General features: G+C 42.3%; 1 protein-coding gene across 1 annotated transcript in view; it reads right to left on the reverse strand.

Annotated features, from left to right (window-relative positions):
* The window catches only part of nhsl1b (NHS-like 1b), a 99347-nt gene that overhangs the window by 18496 nt on the left and 59617 nt on the right, over positions 1 to 21234 (reverse strand). The window contains exon 2 of the mRNA XM_070925830.1: positions 1358 to 1510. Coding sequence (XP_070781931.1) covers positions 1358 to 1510 — 153 coding nt within the window. The remainder of the gene's footprint in view (positions 1 to 1357; positions 1511 to 21234) is intronic.

The raw sequence follows: 21234 nt of genomic DNA on the forward strand, positions 1-21234 counted from the left end.
TCAATATAACAACACAGGGGTCAGACAATGGGAAAGACAAAGAAAACCTGCAGTGTGTGTGTGTGTGTGTGTGTGTTAAAGCAGATGACTAATGTTTTACACACCGTAAGCATCAGGTTACAACCGGCCCCTCCTCATTTATCTCTCTTTCTCCCTTTATCAGGCTTTTTTTTATCTGCTGGCACACAAGGCCACCCTAGCATGTAAACAACAAGCCTTTATTGTAACACATTCACCCATGTACACACACATACACACCCATGTACACACGCCGAAGCCTTTTCTCACACCTGTTTCTCAAGCTGTTATCTGAGAAATGGTTGGAAAACACAACTTTCCCAGGAACTCTCAGTGGAACAGGAGCTAGCATTTACTGGCATTCCCACTTCCTGTTCTGGGAATGTTGTGAGAATATTAAACAGTCGTCACTCTGCTGTGACTTGACTCCCTGTGTTTGTTTGACAACAAGGCTGTGTCTGTTTTTCTCTGATTGTACTGGACAAATAGTAAGAAGAGGATCTCACACGGCTGTGTTGTTGGCTAAGCTTTGGACTGAACACAAATTACAGGTTCGGACGTTTTTACAATGTTGTAGACAAACACAGCTGATCTTTACGTTGATGCCAGGACGAATGTGATGACGTCCAGAAACATTCCCACGAGTGAGATTTATCTGTGTGCATATTTCGGATGATTTGGCTGATATGGATTTAAATTATGAGTAGTTAGCTATGCGAATCACTTAACTTATCTAGACTATAATTCCACTGTAACATTTAAATTAGAGCTGAAACGATTTGTCGATTTATCAGTTAATTGAACGTCAGAAAATGAATGTGCAACAGGTTTGATAATTGATTAATGGTCATTGTCACTTTTCAAGCAAAAACGACAGAAATCTTCAGGTTCTAGCTTCTCAAAGGTTTTTTGAGATTTTTTTGTTTTATATGATTGTAAATTGAATCTCTTTGGGTTTTGGACTGCTGGTCAGACAAAACATGACATTTGGACAAGTCAAATTGCGTTCTGAGAAATTGTAATCATTAATGAAAATATATCATTGGTTGCCACCCTAATATACATTTATCGTATTAACAACAAAGCTTTTGTAATTTTTGTTTTAATCATTTTTGTGTTTCAAGTTTTCATTTCATGTTTCATGTTCAAAATGTGATGGCTGTAGACGTTAAGTTTCCTTTCATATGTTGTTAGTATTTATCCATTTTCTTAAAAGCAATGCTAACACACACAGTAATCACCTCCTCCACATGAGTGACTCCTCTAACCCTCATTTTGTCTGTGATCATGTCGGATCCTGTGAAACTCTCTGAAGTGGTCCAATTTGAACGGTCCTTACCTCGCAGGGCGGTCTTGAGGTTGACTTTGGCCTGGCGGTGGAGGTCTTCTACGCAGGGCGGCCTGCTGCCTGGTAGGAAGACGTTCTCCTGCTGGTGCCACGGAGCTGTGTAATGAACCGTCCATTTGCTCTCCTCATCCAGGTTAGACACCGCTGCAGAGACACACAGATCAGGGTATGGGATTTAGTTTATCTTGACATTTTATTGACCCTAGTGGATCTCCTGGAGGATAATTTACTACATCTTCTTCTCAAGAACAGTATTGTTAAATAAATTACGGACTACACACGCAGTACTGGCTACTGGAGAGATGTTTATATTTGGTGGAGAAAAGGAAGGGGAAGGTGGTGCTTTGCATTGAGGCGTCAGTCTCCACACCAACAACTTGACACTTATCTGAGACATCACACAGTAGGCCACACAAGTCAGGGGGGGAGGAGGGATAAAGAGTAAGTGTGGAGGGAAACCCTAACCACATGATATCCAGCTCAGACATTCAAACAGGCTGCTGAAAACGTACAAAAGCGAACTTTAAAGCAAGCTAACATGTCCTTTGAGAAACCCCTTCCGAGCAACAATATCCGGAGCGTGGGTTCAACATCTAGCTAGATCTCAAAAGCAGATACACATACACAGCTGGCTAAGACATCCAATTATCTTTTTCTTTACAAGACAGCGAAGACAACCCTTTTTCCTTATTCTTTGTGTTTTTTGTAATTGTGTGGAGCACATCTCCCAGTCAAATATCATTAAAGAAATATCAATGTTTCCCTAGCAACAGGTGTAACAGGCTTGTAATACGGATGATACAGGAATTGAATGCAGCCATGCTGCATTTTAGCCACTCTAAATACAAGTGTCAGCAAAATGACTGAGGTGTAAATTTCAACATCAACAAACACACACACACTTTCCAAAGGTTAGGCTTACCAAGTGAGCGTATCCAAGCCAAAGTTGGTGATCTTGGATGTAGGGCTACCTCCATTTAGCCACTTTAGTTAACACTGCTATCTGTTTGTCCCTGTCCTGACCATCACAACATGTCCATCTGACTGGGACTGAGGGAGACATTTGGAGGAATAAGGAGGAAGGGGACGGTTCATGAAAGGGGCTGGGAGTGTGTGGACTGTTTTTGTTTGAGTTTTCACAGGTGCTAATGAGCCATAGCAGGATGCATAGTGTGTGTGTGTTGGGGGAGGACAGAAGGTAGAGGTATAGGGTGGGGTCCTATGACTGCAAATTGGTCGTTGGAGAAAGTGTGAGACAGTGTGTAACTGCATTGATATACAAATAACCTCCAATAGGCTTCAACACTGGCTGTTAAAAGCCCTTCTGCTTATAAGTAACCATAAGAGGTCTGCAACCTAATGAGCACAGCTGAGATGGATTTAGTTTTATGGATGGATTCATAGAGGACAGTCCATTGTGCCAAGTCCTGCTGGTGATCAGTGGCACCTTAAAGTCTGTCTCTACAGCTCGTTCAGAAATGGGCAGCTGTTAACTGCTTCACCAGCAAAGGAGAGGGGTCACTGTGTTTATTCATGTCCCCACTCTCAGTCAACAAACACCTTTTTTGAGTTTCTTCTTCATTCACAAATCTACACTTTCTCCTCCCAATTTTGCTTCAAACTTCAAACCTACATGATTGTTGCTATGTTGCTATATCCAGTAAGAGTACAAATACCACACAAACAGCAAGCCTGTTTGCTTTAAGTTATAACAACCATATGAGTGAGCTGTAGCACCGAAGACAATGCATGCAGCAGAAATACAAAGACAAAATCTTATATGTTGCGTCTCACGTGAATTAACATCTTATAAATCATACCTATCTGGCACTCCAAGCAACTTAAACAAATGCTAGGACGCAAATGTTTGAAGCAAAAGAAGAAGTCAGACAGCCACACCACATACCTGAGGGTGTCAAAGAAAACTTACACCCATGGTTTGTTACATGTCAACATTATATGAGGTGTGGGAAGGGTGCAAACTGCTGTTTGTGTGTATGTAAATGGTGTGTCACTAGGATTATTCTGACCCGTGTAGTGACACGGGTCAGAATAATCAATCAAATACATCACGAGGCAAATCTCCTCTGACCACAAGTCAGGACTGGAGAGTTGCACGAGACCAAAAACACACACACACACACACACACACACAGTTACCACAAAACCAACTCTAAATGTCACAACATACCTATGAGCAAGGCAGTGACACACCAGCTGTGCCTGAATAAGAGTACATCCTTAAATCAGCTTGCCTGGCTAAATAAGTGTTTTACATAGTCCATTTCTTATGAAACCCATTTCTTGCTCGCCCACTCACCCTCAGCACAGGTAGCCCCCCCCCCCCCACCCTCCTTTCTGACCATGGGGTTTGAATAGACCTCAGCCAGGCTATAGGAGACCAAGGACATGGGGACTATGGACACAAAGCCTGTATTGTCCCCCTGCATCAGTCTCCACATCAGGCTTTTCAGTGCCACAATACCAGCTAGCCCCTCAACACACACACACACACACACACACACACACACACACACACACACACACACACACACACACACACACACACACACACACACACACACACACACACCGGACTGTGGCGCGAAAGTCTTTCAGAAGTCTACTAATCCCTCTGTCCATTGACATCCCAGCTCTCTGTACGCCCATTAACAAACGCAGACTGAGAGCAAACAGGCAACTGAAAACTCTGAAAGACACAAACAAACAAAAACGCAAAGGCTGCATACAGAAAATGCATCTGTATGCACACACACCAGAGGTATTAGATGTTATGATCAATAACAATGATCAAATTGTATTGACAACATCTATGTTAATCCTGAACTAGGTCCCTGATCGCCCACCACCCAATAGAGCATAGACTTTCATGCATAATACATACATACAAAGTCGACACAGGTCAATTTTTGAGATGTAACATACAGTAAAGTCATTTACAGGGTTGCAAAAGTGCAAAATCATCTTAGTTAATAGTTATTTTAGGGAATGTAACTTTTTACAGGTGCTTGTTTTCTACCTCTCATATTTTAAATAGTAAAATGTCAGTCCGAATGCCCCATTGGATTATTATTATAACCTTAGACCCAAATCAATTTGCAGTTCTACTTCTTTCTCCTACTATGTCTAAAAAGTTTGTGCACTCTCGATATTATGAAAAGGCTGAGGATATGAGCACTGCTCAGTATGGAGCTCACTATCCTCTGGACTGCAGTGGAGGACCAAGGTGCTCAGCTGAGGAGCAAAGTGCAGACATGTGCAAGTTTGCAAGATAAGATGTGAGAAGTACAAAAACACTGAGCTAATGATTAACAATATCACCTCAGCCTTGACTGCTACACACATGCACTATAAATAGACCTGAGATTAGACTCGATACAAGCAGCTTGCCCTGCATCAACCAGGTCTTTGTTAAACATCCTCACGTGCTTAATACGCAGCCAATGATAAAATAATAGCCTTGGAGCATGAACTAATCCTCCTAACCATAATCTACTGTACATGCATGGCACACAGACGAGTATGGTGTCCTTTGATATGAAACATTTAGAACTAAATAAACATAAAAAAAACTTTAAAATTGTTCCAAGACGGGAAAAAAGGGCAAACTACTATTCCTAATAGAGAAGCTGTGATTTTAAGTGCTTCCAGCTGCCACCTTTACAAATGCTGTTGGGTCATTTAGTGCTAATAGTTGTCGGCTCTGTGAAGTCTTGGCCCCGTGGTTACCTGGTAACAGGGTGCAACAGAGGGTTGTCACTGGGCTCAGCAGAGGCAGCGGTGAAGCAATATGCCCACAGGAAACCACCAGTTGTAATAAAATTATATACAAATCATTAAAGCTGGTATGTGTCCACTTTTGATACAGAAAAGCTTTAATGAAGCGATTTAAAATGGCTGTTTAAATTAGTTGAAACAAATGGAAAGTAAGAAATTCAAATTCCTGTCAAAATGATGCAAAACAGTGCAAATTCTGCTGTTTGTTTGTTCTAGTGTTCATGTGGAGAAAAAGTCCATACTACTCATATGATATATCAATGATCAATATAGAACAGAAGTAAACATATCTTACCCTTCCTTTTGAAGTATTTAATCACAGATTTTAACGAGGTCCCGATAAACACCATTATTCCAGTTAAGTGTAAGCGTCTTCCTCTTAAAAAAAAAAAAAGAGCCGCTTGTACAAAAAAACCTGACAAATCCAGGGAAGAGAAGACGAGACTAGGGCTGGCGTCCGCTCACATTCTCACTACACGGCGGCTTGTCTAAGAGTGTGTGTGAGCGTCTACTATGCTGACAATGAGCCTCTACCCCTATCTCTCTCGCTCTCTCTCTCTCTAAACACACACACACACAATCCACCACTCCCCCCTCAGGCAGTCCAGTCCTCAGAGACACACACACACACACAGCGGGAGGGGTGTAGGACCGGCCCCTCTGTTCCTCTGTGCTTTGGTTACCAAGGAGTTTTGGCTGCCTCCCCTTTTATTTCCCATCATCAGCCGCTCTCTCGCGCTGTCTTTCTCTCTCTACACTCTCTTTCTTCTTTACTCTGCGGGACTCAGAATATAGCTGAAAGTTAAACATCCTTTATTAGAACGCACACTCATACTATTTTGCTGCGAAGGACGATTGTCGTTTCTTTCCACCGCTGTCTCTTTCTTTTCCTTACTTTCTAATCAGTGGTTTGCTGCTTTCACCGCTGCGACAGACTCATCTGGGGAATATTTATGCATCTAATTAAACTATCAGTCACCCCTACAGGAGAACCTTGTACATCCTTTTCACAAGGTGTTCTAAGGAGGATGCAGCTTCCACCTGCATGCAAACAGGAAGCAGCATTACATACAATATAACACATTAAAGCACTGACATTTATCTCATTTTGTACCCTTTTATGATTTGTAAAACAACATAACACCATTACTGTACAGGACTACCGAGGTTCTGTCCCTATTGTCAGCTATCGAAGGTGTCTAAAACCAGAAGAATATTTGATTGTGCTCATTTTCTCTATATAAATCTCATTTTTTTCTTCTTCGTTTTCTATCAAGCCCTCTTCCTCTGTCTGATCGCTCCCAGCCTGCTGTGTGAGCACATGGCCACTGAATCTGTGCCACATGAATATAGATCACATACAATCCTCCCATTGTCCAATCTGCTCACAATCTATCACACACAGATACGTGCACACACTCCGGCACCCACCCATTCAAACACGCACCTACACACACACACACACACACACAAGGGCAGGGCCGCCCCTCCTTCTGCAACCGTATTTCTTTTCAGCCCAAATGGTGGAAGAGGGGAGGGAAGGGATGTGTGGAGGGGAGGTAGGGAGGGGGCGGCAACAAGAGCTTGAATGGGACTGCAAATGATCCTTGAATTTGTGGGTAAAAAGGATTCCCCTCTCCTCCCCCCCCCCCCCAGACCATGGTCATCTGAACCTTTTAGACTGAAGCGCTGTAGACAACCAGTGTGGATTTGTCTGTGTGTACATTTGTTTACTAACATTTGTTGTTTCTGTACAGTACTCTTATTCGCAGTATTTGTGGGTAATATGTCTCTGTAAATGTCATATTCTTCTTGAGAGTCCAACTTGTGTTTGACCTTCTTATAAAATACTGCTGTAATGGGTTAATAAGTTATCACCAGCTTCCACACATCAGCTACATCTATATCTGCCTACCAGAGTTGTCATCAAATGTATAAATGTTTAAACCAGAGATACAACATAGCAGGTGCCATGAAGTGTGTTTTTACAGTCTATTAAAAGTAATTGATAAAGGAAATATACCAAACATGTTCTGGTTATTGGTTCTCAAATGAATAGACTTTCTGCTTTTCTGTGCTGTATATCATTGTGAATTGAATATCTTTGGACAACTATCAACAGATTTACCAAAAATAAAAATAATCATTAATTGCAGCCCTACTTTTAACCCAGGTTAGAAGCAATATGAACCCATTCAGATTGACAGTAAATGCAGGATTATCTCGGGTCACCATGTCAGTCTGAAAGGGTTAAAGTCTTTCTCCAGGTCTCAAACTTTTCTCCACATGTTCCGTCACAGTTTCTGTTTGGCTTGTATCTCGCACTGTTTGGCACGCGTACAGTATTAAGATAATTTATGCAGACGCGAGCCCAAGCAACATCACTCATAAAAGAGCCTATTGTTCTCAGGAGGCACGCACACACACACACGCAGTGTGACAGTCGGGCCAACAACTCTATCTGCTGAACGGGGGCTTCTAATCTAGGCCACCTCTAGGATTAGGGCTATCTATTCATTCAACCATACGTCCATACATCCTTCCGCCACCCTCACCCCCCCATATACCCCAGCCCAAACAATTTCAATCTTTCATCTGTTCATACTGTAAGCACCATATGAAGGAAGCGTGGAACTCAGAGGAAGAGCTTATTTAGCATCAGAGATTATTAAGAACATTATATTAGCCCTCGGTTATGCAATTAGTAAGTCTTGATTACCTAAACTGATGCAATATTTGCCTTTCCTTTCTTCTTTACAACCTTGTCGTTATCCTTAAGATCACATATTAGCAAACATTCTAGGACTGCAACTAACAACTGTTTTCATTATCAATTAATCTAAAAATGTCTAACAATCCAAAACCCAAAGATATGAAACATTCATAGAAATTCACAACATTAGCTGTGTGTAAATTATATTCTTTAATTCTTCCAAGTTGAAAAAATTCCTTGAGATAATTACAACTGGCTTAAAGGTTTTCTTGACATTTAATTATTTGAATTGGTGATAAAGCTGATGACACTATCAAGCAATTGTTAGCATTTAAACACAAAATCTCAACACATGTTCATTAGTATTAGGGCCTGTGGCAAGACAGTGATTATCTCTTCTTGTTAAACAACCAGCAGGCATGTTCACATGAAAAGGTGGGGTGACCCTCTGAGAAAAAAAGCAGAAATTGGGGGGTGGGGGGTGTGAATAATTAACAAGTCTTGTTGCATTAGATGTTATTATTAAGACTCAAGAGTGAAATGTGACAGAGCGATAATAAAGGAAAGGACTCTCCTCCTTTCTTCGTCTTCCCCGTCCCGTTTTCACACCTCACTTAGATCTCCCCATCAAGCTGGCAGAGGCAACAACAGCTACAAAAACTCACAAACTCTCCCTAGTTTTTATTCTTTTTAAACCCGTACAGCTGAATTTCACTCTAATTCCCTCCAACCCCAGTTCTATCATTCAACCAGTCCCCCACACCTCCCTCTCTCGTTCAATACTACAGTCCACCAAACATCCGTTCAAATTCTCAAAGTGCCTGAATCCGGCATCTACACACACAAGGACACACACACACACACACAGACACACACACACCTCCCCCTTCATCTGACAGGTCTCAGCTTTTATTTTTCTAATTGGACTTAAGTAGGGAGAGCTAAGCTGACCCCCTAAAACCCCTCAACTCTACCTGATGTTAAATCTCTCTCCCTCTCTTTCCTCCTCTCTCCATCTCCAATTTTCTTTTGTCCTCTCTTTGTTTTAGACATAAACTGCTAATGTAATCTAGCCTGTATTGATTTTACTCTTTCTTTTCTTGTGTTTTCTTGTTCAGGTTCTGACCTTGCACACTTCCCCTCAGTAGGTAGAAAACCTGCGAGGTGGAGATAAGCAGGAAAATGTGAGGCGTGACAATCGGGGCCAAGTATTTGTTTCACACACGAGCAAACGCTTTGCATCTGTGTGCGTGCAGCGCTGTGGAATGCACAAAGTGGCAGAGATGTTACAGAGTCACCAGATTTCCACCAGAAGTTCCTGATTGCATCTGTCAAGCATCAGTATTTCAATTTCAATTAATTTCCAATAATATATATATATATATATATATATATATATATATATATATATATAATAAAATACACATTTACTCCAAAATTACAAAAAAGAACAACCTCAAGTAACCAAAAAAATGTTGTGAGAGTGCTTATTTTGTCTAATAAACAGCCAAACATTTATTTATAACGATGCGAGAAGGGGACAGGAAGCAGCTATATGACCACCAACAATTTATAAATTATTAAAAACTAAATAGATTGGACTTGGATGGCTCAAACAGAAAATGTACCAAAAACGTTGAAAAATGAATGAATAAATACACTACATCATATTTCGCTTTCATCTCCCCCTTCTCTCTGTTTCTGTGAATGAAAATCTATAATTTATAGCATGTAGAGCAACATACTCGCTCTCTCATCCCTCCCCCCTTTCTTTCATCCCTACATCTCTGTGAATGAAAGTGTAGCACCAGGGGTCAATGGGATCCCGATCACTTCTTCTTCTCTGAGATACAGAGCAAGGCATGAATAATCTATCAGGAAAGAGTGAGAGGGAGGGGGGCAGTATGGCATGATGAAGGCTGAGGGGTTGATGATCATGCAGCATATTTAATTACAGGATTTTATTTACAAACCGTACCATTATTGCCATTTAGATGTTGTTTTTTCACCCCAATACATCTTACAATATGGCATCAATAGTTATAAGTCTACAGAGCTATTACATGAAAAAAGTCATATAGTAGTGTTCTGATAATGTTGATAAACCCTAAAGACGGGTCAGGAAAAGGTAAACATGGACAAGAAGGCTCTCAACAGCGCTCATAAAAGCAAAGCTAAACTTCAAACTCACTCCTGTATAAACACAACTCTCTCTCAAACATAACAAACACACACACACACACACACTGAAGCCAAGGCGACAGTGAGGCTAGGCTGAGTAAACAAGCGGTTTTTCTGCCACTAATGATTTTAGCATGGGGTAAAGTTCCCGCGCATCACACACACCAACACATTAAGTTCAAGAAACTCCAGCACTTGCTGAATGACCTTCCTCTGACACCATACTCTTGCTGTCTCCCTCTCAGCCCTCCCGTCTCTCTCTCTCTCTCTCATACTCTGTCTTTCTTCTGCTGCACTTCTGTCTGTTCAGCAGACAGAGGTTACTGGGTAACGCCAATCCTCCTTCCTCCCCCCTCCCCTCTTCTGGTCTTTCCGTCTGACCTACTCCATTGAAGCAGCTGGGATTCCATCACACACACACACACACACACACACACACACACACACACACACACACACACACACACCATCCAATGACTGCCCTCAATTATCACTGTGTGCATATATGTTAAGACAGAAAAACGGATGCATAACGACTTGCCTTCACATACACACAGCTCACCCAACAACACTCTATTCAACAACTTTATTTATTCAACAACTCAGTTTGACTGCCTGTTGTCAACACGCGCAGCAAACCCCGCTCTGTTCACCATTACAAAGTCAAGCTTTTGTTTTTGGTGGTTTTGAATGGGCCCATCAGCAGTGTATTTGCATGATTAGATGCAGAGTATGGTGGGGTTAAAAGAGGTCAGACTGAAGGGTGGAAATATACTTTAAGCTACATGAAGTGTGTGTGTGTGTGTGTGTGTGTGTGTGTGTGTGTGTGTGTGTGTGTGTGTGTGATTTTAATTCAGTCTGTATATTTTACACCAAAACGAAACATGTCACCAGCCACTTACAGCAGAAATTGGTGAGATTTTATGTGAATTCAAGTTAGCAATGAAAACCGCTGCATTTTGTGAGTGTGTCTGTGTGTACGCTGGGTGATTCTTCTCAATGAAAGGCAGTGGGGCCTCCCTCTGTAGGCTGCTCCTCCTTTGTGATCCATGAGAAAACCCTCCAAGTCCGGGTGACACCCCGCAAATACGCCCGGAGCATGCACACACCATCACTAACATAATCAGACTCTGCTCTTTGTGTTTGTGTGTGTTTATCCAAGTCTTGATGTGGTATATAGCAGGTATATTTGTGTTTTCTGTTCAAACAACGTGTAGCTGTTCTCACACAGCTTGATGTGTGTGAATGTGTATGAATCAGAGAAATGTCTTTGTAAAGGAAAGCTCTGCAAAAACGGAGATGGTATCAAAAGCAAAACTTTACACAAAGACTTTCAAACAGGGACAAGAAGAAAGAGATGGGAAGCAAACTTTGCATCCACAAAACGTTGAAAGATTCTTTGATGTGGTGGAAGCAGAGCCATTTTGCTGAGTAGCGATGCGAGGCAGGATAGAAAAGGCAGCGTTTAGAGGGACAAAAGAAACCAGATAAAGGCAGCTGGGAGAGTCAGGTGAAAGTCAGGGGTAGAGGGCAGGGAAACCGATGAAGCGAGAAGAGAGCGATGGATAGATGGAGTGTAAATGCAAAACATCTGTAGATGGGGACTCAATAAAAACATACAAACACACATAAAGGCCCAGCAGGCTTGGCGGTCATGCCTAATTTTCCCTCCCCTGGCATCTGACCTGGGCGCTCCCTACCGCCCCCCTTTGAAATTCAAGCCAGGATAAAAGAGAAAGAAAGACAAGAGAGAACAGATAGAGCATGTATGTACCTCTGTTTGAGCATGTGGACAGACAAGACTGCATTAGCGTCTGATCTGTACTGAAAAACATTGCTGTGCGAGACGTCTTTGTGCCTCAGCATGGTAGTGAAACAAGAACTGGCTAAGAGAAGCTTAAAAACAAAGACCAGGTCAACTAATAGCAATAACAGCTGGAAGAGCACAAACTGACAGGGAGGCGTGCAACCGTTAAATAAGTCCTTCCTACGCATTCTTTTAACAAGCAACCTTTTATAGCTCAATGTTAACTTCAGCATAACAAAAGGCGGGTCACTCTTAAATGCAAACGCCCGTTGAGCAGGGTGTTAAAACGCTGTTATTTACGAGCAGGATGATTTGTACGTCTGAGCTTTCGGTGCCTCCAGAGAAGGTGGCAGTTTTGTTGCTAACTTGAGGTGTTTTATGTCCCCGTCAGGACGGATGTGTAGCTAACCGTCCATGTCCCCCTGGCAACAGAGGTTTAAATCTAATGCAATCCAACCCCACTGGCCGGTCACCACCCAATGAAATTGGCAGGACAATAAGATGAAACTGAAACCCTGTTGGAAAATGGAAAGTTTGTATGGGGACAACATTCAGTGCATGTTTTCTGGTGTTTGGATGGGCTTAAGAACTCTGAATCAAGTGGCCCAACATGTTTTTTAGTCACACTAGCGGCATGGCTCTATGGATGGCAATGTCGGCCAGTCTGTCCACCACTCCCGACTGAAATATCTCAACAACTATTGGATGGATTGCCATGACATTCCCATCAGCCTCAGCTGAGTTTAATGCTGACCAAATATTAGCATGCTGACACGCTAAACTAAGATGCTAAACAAACTCAAAGCACCACTGTGCCGAAGTACAGCCTAACAGAGCCGCCAGCGTGGCTGTAGACTCTTTGAGTTATTATTTGTCGTCATGTGTGACATTCCATGTTTGTATTGTGGCGTAGCTGAATAGCACTGTGGCTGGATAGCAAAGAATTAAGTCATTCAGTGCTGGCCTTGGCTTAAAATCAATCCAACAATTTTCTTAGCATTCAATTAATCAACAAAGCTATATTCTAAATTCTGACGATGCAGGTGTAACACATGTCTGACATGCTATCATAAAATAATTTCCCAGTGGAAAGCTCCATGCAGCCACTGGTAGTGTAACATAAAGACAGACCCCTGGCGGCCCCCAGACTACATTAAGAGCCATTACCATCCAGCCAAACTGTCTCCACTCATATTGACTCCTGGCCCTTCTCACTCTCCAGTGGACCCTCCGAGGACCCGCCACATCAATAACCACAAGGCCTAAGTGTGTCTCACTGGTCCTGTGCGTTCGGGTGGCTTCCAGCAGGCTGACATCATTCTGCATGCTTTTGTATGTATGTGTGTACATGTTATTGTACATGTGTGAATGTGTGCCTGCAGCTGTTTCTACAATCTACTGCATTTAGACAACAGACTTTGTCACACATCACAATCTATACCTTAAGAGAAGGTCTATCTTACTATATTGCATCCCTGTACCTTTTATCCTTTGTGTGTTTGTTTCTGCTATTGACACACATAAACACATGCACATATAGGTTATAAGACAATACATGCGCATGTGCCTATAGTCAATATTCATACAAGCATGTAACCACACACAACTAATTATGCACACGCACATTCACACATCTATGCAGGGATGCCTGCACACACAACATTATGTTAGTTGCCACGCTGGTTTCCTGACCTACATTTCAACACCAGGGCTGTCTGCTCTTCTCTCCTAAGGGCCAGTGTGTGTGTGTGTGTGTGTGTGTGTCTCCTACTTTATAGCAGCACACAATCATTAATCCAATTTTATAATTAACTTCACACACAAAATGCCATAAATCTGACACAAATACACAGATACGATACACTGTGGACTGCCATGCTTGTGGTCGTCCACTGAGTTCACTTTGAGTGTGTGTGTGTGTGTGTGTGTGTGTTTTTGCAATACCAGACTTTCAAGCCCCACACATAAATCCCAACAACTGGTTTAATTAAAAGTGTGATGTGAATAATGTCCAAGCTGGATTAATCAATAGGTAGCAGCTGGAATATTACTTCATTTGCTTTAACAATATGATTAATTACCATCAATATTTCACTGCACATTTTACACTGAAGGCATTTAGATAACACTCCAATTAGAGTGATTTACCAAGAAAACTGCAGTGTAAATTTAATCCAATCACCTGCAAAACGTGACACCTTGAATCAGCACAGGTGAAAAAAACACAAAGCAGCGGTAATGTTCCTTATTTTATACTGATGTACACTAGCTTGGATATACAGCAGTGTGTTGCTTCTGCTGTTACTGTGACCCTTGTGCTCAGCTCATGCTGCTGAGGAGAGGGTCTTGTCTGATTTAGACACACAGGCACAGAGACAGACTGAGCTAATTTAGGTTAAGTGCCTCCAGTAGCTCAAGGGCACAAAGCAACAAGCCACCTGGGGCTGGCCTGCATCACAGCGAGGAAAGCCGAATATGTGTCTGTGTGTGTGTGTGTGTGTGTGTGTGTCAGGCAGACACAGGGACACCAATGGGAAGTGGGTTAAAGTCATATCAACAATGTGTGCATGCATGTTTATCTACAGTTCCTAAATTGACACTATGCCGTTTGACCCACTTCCCACATTGCACCCCACTTCTCATCAGCAACAACAGTAGGTCATTTGGGGAGGGGGGTTGCGCCTGAACCATCCAATCAACAATCAGAAATACAACCAGTTGACCAATGACCACAAATTTAGGAAGTGAACAAGACAGTCAGCCTCGAGGCAGTAGTACAACCGGGAGGTTAGATGTGAAGTCGGATGCGAGTTCTGGTGGCTGGCATTGATTACTGTTATCAACCAACACATTTACACTGCATGGCTGGATCTGGATCTGTTCATCACGCCTGTAACATTGATCCAATTTATATCTCATCTCTGTTAGTTGGTTTGTTAGAGAATGTTCTGCAGATTCAACACTGCAAGGCATGGACACTGAAAGTTCATGCAGTCAACAGGGTTTGCTGAATCCGGTTTGTAACACTTATACGAGCAAGCCTCGCAGAGAAAAGTAAGAGGGATACCAATAACAATAAAGAAATGTTTAAAACCCATAACACATAAAGCCCAATGTCATATATTATATCATCGTGGCGAGACAGCAGCACCAGCCTTCAGGCTAACCATTACCAATGCATCATACATTTTGGATGCCATTGACCCATGGCAATATAACAATCATCATGTGACATTTTATTGACACCCTGCAAAGACTGAGGCAGGTCAGAGGTCATGGTCTGCTACAGCACACCCTCGCTGTAGCTGTAGAGCTTGCCAACATTGGAGCTCAAACAGTGCTCAGACCAAAACTATTATCTTCATGTGTATTATTTTTCCAAATATGGTTTAATCGTTATCATCAGTAGTACTATACATAAATGTTATACTGTGGTAATGCAGCGCTGCCATAGTATTAGAATGAGTATGTTGTAATCCCAAGGTAAAGACAGAGAGGGTTAAATATGTCTCAGGACAGACTTAGTGCTCATAGGATGATGTGGATCAGCATCATCTGTAAAACACACACATATCTACACACACACTGAGACACTGTGATTGGTGGTTTCATGTGACTTATCAAACAGGGATGCATTTTGCAGAAGTGTGTATGTGTGCGCACATGCAGGCTAAGCCTGGGTTCCTCCATTGATAATCCTATGTTGAGACTTCGTCTGGGAAAAAAGCAGGACCCCAAATCCACTCAACCCCTCCCTCTCTCCCCCTTCCTTCTTTAATAAGCCACCTCTTCGCCTCCCCCCCCTCTCTCTCTGTGTAGCTCTCCGTCCCTTCCCCTTCTGTCCCATCTGAGCAATAATGGAGGGATGGAGGCATTAATAGAGAGAGCAGACCTCTCTTGGATGCAATGAGTGAGCCCTCCTAATGGGCCCTGAGGGACACGAGACTAGCTCCCTGATCAAATACTACTAAAATTTAAGACCTCCATTACTTCAAATTAAATTCCTTGTGACACCTCATGCGTCTCTTTTTGGTGTGGATGAATGGGTGCGTACCATCTGATGAGAAATTAATTAAATTCGGTAATTACCGTAATCCCATAAATTTAGAGTCAAACACTGAAGTGTTTTAATGTGTTTTAAAATGGATGATTCACAGGTGATCAGCTTTGAAACTAAGGACTAAAAGCACTGCAGTTTCATCCACTGAATGAGTCCCTCTGCTTGTCTGTATTATAACGCCACCTTGTGGTGAAAACCAGCAACAACTGACACAAATGTAATTGGTTTTCCAATGTCGTCCTTTGAAAAAGGTTAACAGCAGTCTGGGAATGTAGCTTCTGCTATAAACAAATAAAGAGTAGAGAGTAGAGTAAAACTGTCACCAGTGCACACTCCACTGTGGTTTTACAAGCAAAGAAAACGGCTGTAGCTTCCCTTTCTCTACATTTTCCTTCTTTTTTTGTCTTAAACCCTAATCCATCTACGCATGTGGAGTGGAAAACCCTCGAAAAAGAGACGTTGCCATGGTGAGGACAACTCATTAACGAGACAGATTTAAAGAGGCTCTTGAAATCACTTTCTCTCCCCTCTCTCCCTCTCCTTTTACAATCAGTCTCTATGGGGGGACATGAGCTTTTCAGAGGTTTGGCTTTGCTTTCTGAGGCTTAATGGAACCTCCAGCTGATTGGGACATAAAGGGGTCTGGAGCCGGTGGAGAAGGCAGGAAGAGGGAGACCATAAGATATTGAATTTACGATGATATACTGTAAAACAAAAAGTAGGACATTTCTGCGATAACAATTACTAAATTAACAAAATAGTTCATTTTCTCTAGATTGATGAAAAGTTAATTGTTTCAGAACTTCCTCTATGATCCCACAAGTTTTCTGCATATTACTGGTACCCAAATAAATGAAAGCTACCTTTTCTTCAGAGGTCCTTGAGCTAAATGAGATGTACTTTTGGGCATTCTTTGTGAAGCATAGAGTAGAAGTCAGGTATGTAACCATGTGTGCAGACAGAGAGAGCAGACTGGTCAGTAGGGCAAACAGGGCCAGAAACCTCAGAGGACCAGACTCAAAGCAGCATGAGGTGGAAAAAAGCTCCCTCTAATAGCAGCACTCATTAAAGAAATGAGCTGTGACTGCGGTTGGTGCAGCCATGGAGTGCTTAAACGCACTGATCCTGCACTATGGCACAATTAGATTTTTCAATTACTGACAACAAGACCACTGTTGAACTGACTGAGGCTAAAGAAGAGGGCAAAAGCTGTTGCTGGAGCAAACACAGGCCAGATTAAGTCTTGAAATCGCATTTGTTTTCTGTCTGTTGGCATTATGAGAGTGTTAAGACAAACTCTTGCATTCATTGTGGAAATGTTTTTCCAGTGCAGATGGGTTCAAGCCTTTCATTACTTCTTCTTTTATACAGTGGATAAAGAAACTGCTTTTTGTCAACATGAACTTTATATTGCTAATGAGGGAGACAGATGACAGATGTGGCCTGACTGCATGCATATGTCCGACATAGAGAAGACACAAGAAAGCTATCTGTCAGCTATGATCTTTTCATCATGTGTCTCTTATCAGGCATCTGCAACACATGCCAATGTCCAGTTAAACTTTCTACACTGCGAATCCAGTGTCAGGTAAGAGGAGCACCAGGAACCAGATAAGAGAAGATGACAGGAGAGGGAGAGAGAAATCCTGGAGATACGCTGCATGTGCCATCTTATCAAGAGCAGTCTGGGAGCCATACGGTGCAATGCACTGACCCAACCTCCAGGAGGCTCTCTTTGTCAACAGGGAGCAGGGGCAGAACAACACACTAAAGTAAAAGGAAGTTCATTGAGTGAGTGGAGAAAGAAAGACACAAGAATTAGAAATGACTGGAAAATCTGCCCTGAACGAAAACAACAAACAATTCACAAAACTGTTTTATTCTTGATTGATGTCATTCTTGAAAGCAACCAATCCTCTGCTGTTTAAAAGCCTGTGTTTCCCTCCTCTGACCCTTTAGGTCAATGGACGGATAAACGTCTCTACAGATTCCAGTGATTATCTGGCTGTTATGTCTTGATGTGATAATCAAGCCATTAAGTAAAACCCAAATGTACACATATGGGGCTGTGAGGGTTCCTTACACCTGATCCCTCCTGAAATAAACACACTCTCTCCTCCATCACTTCCAGTCTCCCAAATGAAAAGACAGCTGTGCCCAGACCCACACTATTAATCTCACCAGATTATCCATTACAACAATTTGTCAAGCAAACGACACATGCAAGACACGCAAGACAAAACCAAATCCAAACACACGCTAGCTTCACACACAGATGTGTGACATCAGGTCTGATTTAAATGACAAAATTGAGATTTCACTTGTCTATTGAAAGCCTTCAATTAAGGAGATTCTCATGCTTTAGATACTTTAGAAATCTCCAAAATCTTTTAAAAGAAACTTAGTTTACACAAAATGATTGTGGCGAAATGTCATCAAGCTCCAAAAAGGACCTGTTGGTTAAGACATCTTGGAGACACGAGCAAGAATTTACATTTCTAAACCTAGAAGAGTAATTTTTCAAGCAAAACACTCAAATACTAGGATTAAAATATGAGGATTTGCTGTGAGTACGGTAAACTTAATACATTTGGGTTTTGGGCTGTTGGTCTGACAAATTAAGCAATTTCACCTTGGTGTCTGTGAAATTAAATGACAAAATAAACTATGAATCGATTAAGCAGCCCTAGACAAAGAAAAGAGTGCCACTAATACAAACTCAAACAGAGTCAATGGAGAATGTAATATCTGTGAAGCACAAACTCCACAGCAAAGAAAACTAAGCAGCAAAGATTAAAACATGAATGAAAGAACACATAAGATGTATTGATAAATGAACACCAAGAGGCACACACAGACAGAACTCCACAAAACCCAATTACCTCCCAGTGATGTCTTAATTAGCCGTTGGTCACACATGATGGAAGAGCACCTGTTTAGCCAATCACTAGCCAGCCATTACCTATTAGGCCTTTAACAAGCTGAGAGGTCTCCATCTGTTAGATACACAGCTAGCTATTACCCACTGATTACCCTTCACCTCCTTTATCTCCTAACTAAGTGAATGTCTAAAAAGATGTGGACGGGGAAGATGTGGATTGGACTGCTGCAGATTTTATATTCAGAGCGGATAACTGGGGGGAAAAAGCAGCAGACATGTACTCATTCACACAGACACAAACAGGGTTAAAGACTGATGAAAGAAAGGAAGAGGGAGAGTGAAAGATTGAGGCAGACAGAGTTGCTTTGAAGGAAAACAGAGCCTTAACCCATTTTACAGTTGAATAACCCTAAGCAACCCCTGACCCCCAATTCCCGAAAGAGTGTGAGTGTGAGTGTGTGTGTGTGTGTGTGTGTGTGTGTGTGTGTGTGTGTGTGTGTGTGTGTGAGAGAGAGAGAGAGAGAGAGAGAGAGAGAAATCCCCTTCTTTTCTCCATCTCATTAAGCCGTGTGTCATGCTCTCTACTCCATTGTTCTGCTACCTCCAAACTGCTATTGGGGGGAGTTTCATGCACATTCAGGACGAAGGGTGTGCTTGTCTTTACTCATCTATGTTTGAGTGTGTATGAGTGGAGGTGTGCGTCTTGAAAGGGCAACTAACAACTCTCACTGTGTTGCAATGAATGGTGTTTCACCTCAAACCCTAAACTCCCTGAGTAAGAGGAACGACAAGCTGTTTTGACTGAATGTTTTTCTGCACAGGGTGAGAAAAGTGTTTTGTTGACAGTCAATCTGCAAGACTAGTTAACTGGCCAGTTTGTAACCTTAACCAGAGTTTATGGCACTGGTTTAGAATAACTAGACTGGTTTAAGAGAGGGGCAAGAAGGAGTAAAGAGCAACAACCTTAAGCATGTTTCTTTTGAGAGTAAGTAATAGATAAATGGGGGCTCTTTTTCTCCTCTTTCACTACATATGCAATTTTCTGGACCCTTTCATCCAACATCCTACCTACAGTCCCACTGCTGCATACATTTTTAATGCAGGGTGGCTCTAATGAAAGTTGAACCTGCAACTTTGTGGAGCCACCTTCAATCTACTGCCCAGGCTATTATCGCCTTGACAAGATGGGAAATGTAGTGTATGTTTGTGTGAACGAAACACTGACGGGGAGACAATGACAAAGAGCTGAGGCCCGAGACCAAACCCCTCCTGATTCCCACCGCCACAATTATATTATCCTAACTGATTTTCAGCAGAGCTCCCCCCGATAAATGCAGCCAATCCATTTCATTTGGCCTCATCTAGTTACTCTACAAGCCTGGCCTCCCTCAGGTGCTCTTCCCTTGGGAGCTGTTGGCACTGATTGGTCGATAGCTGAACCTGCCCTCCCACTGAGGAATTATGGGGGATTCAGTGGAACACCTGCTCCACCACTAAACTGATATAAAATAAAAGGAGGATCGGGGGAGAAGAGAAAAAAAGTGTTGCCATTTCCAATCTACTGTAAGGAAATGAAGATTTATGTAAAGAATTGGAGAGTCAGGAAGATAAAAAGGCAGAAACAGACGAATGCATACAGGAAAACAGAAATACACACAAAGGACATATTAGCCAAACTCCAATTTGAGCGTGTTTGTGTGTTTGAGGGTCGTCTGTTCAGCGGTGCATGAACACAGAGTGACTGGGAGGTTGATTCAACCTACAGAGCCCAGACAATACTGTACCCATGGTGGCGACATCTTGAGCTGTCACGGCATGTTAGCCAAAGCATGCATGAGGACGGGCCGCTCTCGTCTGGCAGCATATTGTTAGCATATTGTTGAAGTGGATGGATAGACAAAGACTTCATATGGGCAAAAACTGAAAACAAGTTACAAAAGTTGCAAAGAAAACGTATCTCCCTTATCCCTGCTTTCCCTGTTAACTTATTTTATATTTTACCTTCTGTATCATAAGTTTGGCATTATAACCCCTTTTAAGTCGTGTAACATCATATCCTTGAGCATTCTGAGTATAATTAAATAATGATCATGTGACAGATCCTGTCACTTCCTTCAGCTCTCTCTCTCATCTCCCTGATGGCTCCTTTATATAGTGGCAGAGGTGAAAGTGGGTCACCTCCGTAACCCAGTCTGCTCCATCACCCCTATACTATCAGCTCTGTTACACTTCCCTGCAGGCCTGGCCCATCACCTCCAGCTGCTAGCTATTGTGTCTTGTTCCCAGGGGTGGTCACCCAGGGGAGTTATGATGTCCTACTGTCCCAAAAGAGAGTGAAGCATGGTGTGAGTGCAAGCATGCACCATGGGCATACATTCATTAAGACAAACATGCACACACGAAGAGGCTATAGAGACGATACATGCAA

The sequence above is a fragment of the Enoplosus armatus genome, chromosome 19, assembly GCF_043641665.1.
Source record: "Enoplosus armatus isolate fEnoArm2 chromosome 19, fEnoArm2.hap1, whole genome shotgun sequence".
Classification (NCBI taxonomy): domain Eukaryota; kingdom Metazoa; phylum Chordata; class Actinopteri; order Centrarchiformes; family Enoplosidae; genus Enoplosus; species Enoplosus armatus.